Source organism: Bidens hawaiensis, unplaced genomic scaffold, assembly GCF_021521415.1.
Source record: "Bidens hawaiensis isolate Kalapana, Puna unplaced genomic scaffold, B.hawaiensis_p1.1 tig00053398_1, whole genome shotgun sequence".
Lineage (NCBI taxonomy): Eukaryota > Viridiplantae > Streptophyta > Magnoliopsida > Asterales > Asteraceae > Bidens > Bidens hawaiensis.
In genome coordinates this window covers 55851-63791 of record NW_027499631.1, presented here as the reverse complement: position 1 = coordinate 63791, position 7941 = coordinate 55851, and the positions used below count along the sequence as shown (strand labels likewise).

Here is a 7941-nt window from a genome sequence, read left to right as displayed (position 1 = left end):
CAAAAAAGATAAGTACAAGTACATGCGATTACAAAGATGTTAAAATTACAATGGCGGATCTTCATCAACCCCACTCGCATTTTCTTGATCTTCCTCATTTTCATTATGAGCAACAGCTAAGTATGCTTTGAGTTGGTTAATGCCATCATCTTGATCAGCGAATCCCGCCACCGTTTCCTCAATTTGGAATTTAAGCTCTTCAAAGGCTTTTGTCTTCTCAGCATATACATTGGCGGTGTCTTGACCATGAAGCTCGAATTCTTCGAGTGGGCATTTTTCTTCTACAAACTTTGCGTCCTCAAGAAACCCTGCTTGGCGGCCAGCCTGTGAGGATGCAATAAGCAATGCTGCAAGACAGTTCCCAAGCTCAGCACCTTCACGAACGTGCTCAACAACCTGAAATAGAGGAAGCATAAGAAAACAACAAAGATAAAATCTATCATTAGGAACTAAGAAAGAAGAAGTTACCTGGGGAATTCCTTCAGCCATCAGCCATTTCTTGCCCGCCTTGGCCCAGATGAGATCCATTTCGTGTTCAGCACATTCCAAGGCTTGCTCCCTGTTTTTAGCGGCGAGACAGGCAAGGCGTTCATCCTTAGCGGTGTCACACCCCGAAAATCTTAACATAACACAGCGGAAGTCTTAACTTAAGCCGTTCGGGTTATGACAGATGCCGATAGCCAACAATAATAGACAATTAATAATAAAAGCATCATCTTTTATTATAAGAAAATATTTTACAAAATCAGAGTTTATTACACGTGCTAATGAACGGTTTACAATACTTCACTTTTGTTCAAACATCCCACGCTCTCATTTCCATGCCACCTCGAAATCTTCACTTTCCTGAAAAGCATATTAAAATATCGATCAACACAAGGTGTTGGTGAGTTATTCTCTTATCATAAAAATATAGACAATTAATATATAAACAACACATGAATATAATAGTGTACGGCCATTATACTCCCAACAATACCGATCTTAACACGGTACAACACAATAACGAAACCCGCATTTTACCTTTAAGCACAAAAAGCGTTAGTTGTAAACAAGCTAAGAATACAACGCGTATATGACTACCAATTTGATAACTCGAAACGTACCATATTCGAAATATTCCCACTTTTAACCCAACGCGAATGGAAGTGGGGGGCGTCACCCCGATAGATCTACCAACATTTCTGTGCCCTCAATTCGGTTAACAGTTATTTAACCAAATTGATTCATCCCACAATAACGACAATTTATAAAGTATAATACGCTTTCAAAACATATATATAAATACGAATATAGATATACAATATGCTTTTCGGAGGAAGAACTCACCTTTGAACCGGGTTGGTTTAAGTTTTGCTATTCTTGACTTTAATATTATGACTTTAGGAGCTGTTTTAATTCAGTTCCAAAAAATCATGTCGGTTCACTTTAAAAGTCGAACTTTCCGACCGTTAAAGTCACCGACAAGCTATTTAAGTCACAATGTCAAAACCAAACCATTTGGTACAGCAAATATAAATATAATAACAAGTAATATATTATCCTACCCATGTTTGATTATCTAGCACCAAGTATGCACACAAAACAATTCTTTTCAACACGTACTCAAACCTTAACTTAAATTTTCAACTACACAATGAACATGTTATTTCTATAGTCTCTACAAGGTGTTTATGTGCCAAAATTTCCAGATCTTAATAACCCATATTAACCTCTTATTTCATCCCATTATCATCTTTTTAAACAAACACATTCTTGATTCTTTAACAACAAAGTTTCTATAACTAGTAAGTAGCAATTTTTAATAACCTTATTATCATACCAATAATCTTTACCATAGAGTTTACTAAAGTAATCCTAACCACAAGTCTTTAATCATCCACACAAGATTATGTTCACTTATCAAATCATCTTGCTAAACATCTTGTACAATTTACAAAGTTTCTTTAATTAGTTAGTTTAACACAAACTCTTGTTTATCTAAGTTATCTTGTTTCATGCATCCTAATACTTCTAGTAGATTTTATTCTTTTCCATATGACCCATTCAATCACTCAGTTTTTCATTTTCAATCCATATAAAAATCAATACAAGACAAGTATGAGCTTTATGATCAAAAATCAATTTTTTGTATTAGTTGCATGTGTAAGTAACTTTCCAACAAAATCAAATCTCTACACTTTTGTCAACCCTTTTCCAAGATCCTTTTTATCTTTTCAAACCTATTATTATTATTACTTACAACTTTTTCAAGAAATCAAGTATGTGGGTTTTCAAAATTATCATTCTTTCCTTAACCATTTTACCATTTAACAAGCTTACAACTTCAATCCAAAAACCCAAATCTAAACCCACGGTTCTAATGGGTGTTTTCACCCATAATCCATTTCCAATCTTTTAACCATTTACACATTTACTTCCATTATTAAAACAATGCTTAAACCCATTTGTTAAACAAACTCAAGTAACATCAATATGGACAATCTATACAAGCTAAAATGCAACCATAACAAGTCCTATAATCAACAAAACCCATTTTATACATTCACATGTAAACTCACGGGTCACACACATGCATGCATACATCCAAATTATACTTGCATGCACATTATCAAACATACCAAAATAAAGCTTTAAACATCAAATAGCAACTAATATACTCAAATCTTGAAGTGGGTTACCTTGGATTTCGGATTTGGTGCCTATGGAGGTGATAATGTGGCCTTAAGTTAGCTTATGGTTCCCTCTTTAGCTTCCTACACCTTGTTATTTGCCTAATCCTCCATCAAAACTCCTAATCTTTAACAATGGTGTAAATTGTTTTTGAAATGGTGATGATGGTGAAGTGGTGGTGGTAACCGGTTTTATTGAGAAAGAAAGAGGTATATGGTTGGTGATTAGGATGGTATAGGGTGTGTTGGCAAATTTTTATATTCACAAGTAATCTACTAATCGTTATAGGTATGTATATATTTAATATTATATTGCAAGTGGGTGGGTATGTGTGTGTAAGTGGCGGCCGAGAGAGAGGGTGAGGTAGTGGAAGGGTTGGGCAATTATAAAGGTTTATGGTATTATCTAGGTGTTAAGGTTTAACGTATCTCGTAATTTATCTAGCCAAACGACATCCGTTTCTAATGATTTTTATCAGACTTTGAGCAAAATTATATTACAGTCAAAGTCTGCCTAAAAACATAATTTTTTGATAAACTTGATGTCGGGTCGTTACGGTGTCCTCTACTGGCTTTCGGTTACTTATTTTCTAATTTCCGCTATTCGAACATTCTAAAATTAAATTTAAATACTATCTCTAATATCCTAACATAAAATTTAATTTTTCGAGTTCATCTTGACATGTTTATGAATTTATCTGTTTCGAGACATTACCCGGTGTCAATCTGTATAGTGTCAGCTACACGACAAAATTCAACTTTTTCGGGTTCCATATTTTAAAACTCAACTAAAATCAAAAACTTTAGCTAAAAATATTATTCCTATGTATTTATTTTACTAATTAATCCGCGATTACGGTTAACATAATTACCAGATTAGTCTGATTTTTGGCGGTTGTCACATTCACCCATCCTTTTAGAAATTTCGTCCTGAAATTTAGGATGTAGTACTGGTTTCGGTTTCTACAGGGAAGAGGTGAGGGTATTTCGCCTTCATTTGATCTTGACGTTCCCACGTGAACTCGGGACCAAGTCTTGAATTCCAGCGGACTTTGACTAGCTTAATCCTGTTACGTCTTAGCTTCTGAATTCTCCAGTCCATGACTTCAACATGTTCTTCTACAAATCGAAGCTTATCATCAACCCTTATGTCTTCAATAGGAACAATTAGCGATTCGTCAGATAGACATTTCTTCAGGTTGGATATGTGAAACATGTCGTGTATTCCACTGAGCTCCGAAGGTAGGTCGAGTCGATAGGCTACCGGCTCCACTCGTTCGGTGATTTTGAACGGTCCAACGTATCGTGGGCTTAGCTTTCCTCTTTTACCGAATCTGACTATGCCTTTCCAATGCGATACCATTAATAACACTTGGTCTTCCACCTGGAATTCCAACAGTCTCCTGCGATTATCCACATAACTTTTCTGTATGTCGGCTGCAGCTTTTAACCTGTCCTTGATCTGAAAGACCTTGTCGGTGGTCTCTTGGACAATTTTAGGTCCTGTAAGTTGCTTTTCTCCGACTTCTGCCCAACAAAGAGGAGATCGACATTTTCTTCCGTACAAAGCTTCAAATGGTGCAGCCTTAATACTGGAGTGGTAGCTGTTATTGTAGGAAAATTCAGCTAGTGGTAAATGAATATCCCAGCTTTTGCCGAAATCGAGAACTTAGGCTCGTAACATATCTTCTAAGGTTTGGATGGTTCTCTCACTTTGACCATCGGTTTGGGGATGATAAGCGGTGCTCATGTCTAAGCGTGTGCCTAAAGATTCTAGCAGAGATTGCCAAAATCGGGAGATGAAACAACCGTCCCGGTCGGATATGATGTAAACAGGTACGCCATGTTTAGCCACAATCTCTTTCAGATATAATTGATTCAACTTTACCAGGCTATCCTTCTCGCGAATGGGAATGAAGTGAGCGGATTTTGTTAGTCGGTCTACAATAACCCAAATGGAATCGTGGTTATTGGGGGTAGTTGGTAATTTAGTCACAAAATCCATTGTAATGTTTTCCCATTTCCAGTGCGGAATCTCAAGCTGCTTTAATAGTCCAGATGGTTTCTGGCGTTCAGCTTTTACCTTTGAGCATGTCAGACACTTACTGACATAAACCGCTATATCTCCTTTCATGTTTGGCCACCAATAGAATTCTTGGAGATCTTTATACATCTTGGTTGCTCCTGGGTGGATTGAGTAATTGGATTTATGAGCTTCATCCAATACTAGATTTCTTAAATTTCCATAACGTGGTACCCAAACTCGATTGATCAAGTATAATGTACCATCAGACTTCGTTATGAATTCACACTCGAGACCTCGTAATCTCTCGATTCTTATGTTCCGAGGTTTTAAGGCTTCTTTTTGTGCATCTCGGATTCGAGTGGTAAGGCTTGTTTGAATCGTTAATCCTAACGCACGGACACGAAGTGGTCTTTCTCTTTCTTTCCTACTCAATGCATCAGCTACGACATTTTCTTTACCTAGGTGGTAGCGAATGTCACAGTCGTAGTCATTAAGTAATTCTACCCACCTTCGTTGTCTCATATTTAAATCCTTCTGATCAAATATGTGCTGGAGGCTTTTGTGATTGGTGAAGATTGTGCACTTGGTGCCATAGAGATAGTGTCTCCAGATCTTGAGTGCAAAAACAACTGCTCCTAATTCCAAGTCATGTGTTGTGTAATTCTTCTCGTGCACTTTGAGTTGACGTGAAGCATAGGCTATTACTTTTTCTCCTTGCATGAGCACACATCCAAGGCCTAATCAGGATGCGTCATTGAAAACTATGAATCCATGAGTTCCTTCTGGAAGGGATACGATTGGTGCACTACACAACTTTTGTTTAAGCAGTTGGAAAGCTTCTTCTTGTTTTTCTGTCCACTCATATTTCTTGTCTTTTTGGGTTAATTGGGTTAAGGGTTGAGCTATAGAAAAAAATTTTCAATGAATCTACGGTAGTAGCCAGCTAATCCCAAAAATTGTCGCACTTCAGTGGGTGATCTTGATGTCTCCCAATTCTTAATTGCTTCAACTTTTGTTGGATCAACTAGGATACCATTCTCATTGATTACATGCCCTAAAAAGTGGACTTCTCAAAGCCAGAAATCGCACTTGGAAAATTTGGTATATAACTTTTCTTCTTTTAGCAATTCTAGAATCAGTTTCAAGTGTTGTTCATGTTCCTTCTTGGTTCGTGAGTAGATAAGTATTTAATCGATGAATACTATCACTAATTTATCCAAGTATGGCTTACAAACTCTTTTCATAAAGTCCATGAACACAGCCGGTGCATTTGTTAGACCAAATGGCATGACCAGAAATTCATAATGGCCATAGCGAGTTCTGAAAGCGGTTTTAGGAATATCTTCTTCTGCAACACGTAATTGATGATACCCGGATCGCAAGTCCATCTTTGAGTAATAGCTTGATCCTTGCAACTGATCAAACAAATCATCAATTCTCGGTAGTGGGTACCGATTCTTAATAGTAAGTTTGTTCAGTTCTCTGTAATCGATACACATTCGAAAAGAACCGTCCTTCTTTTCCACAAATAAGACTGGAGCTCCCCAAGGTGAGAAACTTGGTCTTATGAATCCGTTGTCTAGTAATTGCTGAAGCTGATTAGATAACTCCTGCATTTCCGATGGTGCTAATCTGTACGGAGATCGAGCTATCGGAGCGCAATCTTGAACCAGATCAATTCTGAATTCGACTTGACACTGAGGAGGTAATCTAGGCAAATCTTCAGGGAAAACTTCTGGAATATCCCGTACTACAGGAATATCCTCTATCTTTCGCTCTTTAGCCTTTGTGTCGACTACATTGACAACAAAAGCTGGACATCATTTCCTTAACATTTTGCGGGTTTTTGTGATACTAGAGAGTTTTAACTCAGTGTTACTCTGATCACCTTGAATGTTCAGAAATTGACCGGTTGGGGTTGGTAGACGAACTAGCTTTTCGGAACATATGATTTCAGCTCCATTTTTGGATAACCAATCCATTCCTACTACTATATCAAAACTGCCTAACTCTACGAGTAGAAGATCGATTGGAAACCTATGGTTTTCTAACAGAATATTGCAGTTTCGGACAATTTTACTGGTTTCAATTAGCTTTCCGTTGGCTAATAGTACATAAGCATAATGATTATTAACGAGAAACGTACCGGTGACTACGGATGAGTCCTTTCGGGCCTTTTTCGCGTTCATCTCGAATGCTTTTCCCTTAGTGTTTTGAATCTTGAGTTTGGGGCAATCATTTCTGAAATGTCCGATGACACTGCACTCGAAACATCCAGAAGTTCGGCTTCCTGTGGGTGTTGCTATTTTTGTATAACAGTCGCAAGCCACATGACCGAAACAGTTACATCGGTAACATTTCCAGCATTCACCAATATGAATTCTTCCACACCTGTTACAAGTGGATCCCTGTCCTGATCCTCTTGCGTTTTATGCAAACATTCTTCCTGCTCCTTGGTTTCGTTTGAACTGTCCTCCTGAGTTACCATTCCACTTCCGTTTGAGTTCTCCGGTTTTCTGATTTTCGGTAACTGTTTTTCATTCAGGTTCGGCGATGGTCGCTTTCTTACCAGAGTTTTTCAGAGTTCCCATACGAACTGCATTATCAGTTAAAGATTTTGCCAGCTCTCGGGCTGACTGGATAGTGGCTGGTTTGGAGGAGGTAACCATTCCTCGGATCTCGGGAGCTAAGCCCCATATGTACCTCTCGATTCTTGCATATTCAGGCGTAACCAGTCGGGGTACCAGCCGAGCCAATGCGTTGAATCGGGAAGTATACCCTCCAATGTCAGCACCTTCCATCTTTAACTGCCAGAATTCATATTCGATTTTCTGAAGTTCGTTTCGGGGACAGTACTCCTTTAACAACATTTCTTTTAATTCTTCCCAGGTTAGACGGTAAGCGGCATCTTCTCCAAGATATTGAATTATGGAGTTCCACCACTCGAGTGCCTCATCAGGAACGAACCTACTCCGTATTTTATCCGTTCGAGAGGAGTGCAATCACTGATTTTCATTACAGAATCCATCTTCTCGATCCATCGGATAAGTTTCAAAGGTCCTTCGGCACCGGTAAATTCTCTCGGTCCGCAACCTTGGTAAGTTTTGTATGAGCACCCGCGTACCGTACTACCTGAGGGGTTTTCATTTAGATTTTGGGTTCTAGGTGCTTCTCCATTTGAAGTATTAGTTGTATATAGGGGGTTTTGGCTTGCGTTGTGGTTAGCCTCATGTTGCTCGAGTG

General features: G+C 38.4%; 1 protein-coding gene across 1 annotated transcript; it reads right to left on the bottom strand.

The window, feature by feature from the left end:
• Positions 1-3609: 3609 nt before the first annotated feature.
• LOC143600119 (uncharacterized) lies at positions 3610-7499 on the bottom strand. Its single transcript, XM_077077898.1, has 4 exons — positions 7268-7499; positions 6578-7000; positions 6196-6493; positions 3610-4276 (listed from the first exon to the last, which is right to left on the bottom strand). Exons 1-4 carry the CDS (start codon positions 7497-7499, stop codon positions 3610-3612), a joined length of 1620 nt encoding a protein of 539 aa, XP_076934013.1.
• Between the last annotated feature and the right edge of the window lie 442 nt (positions 7500-7941).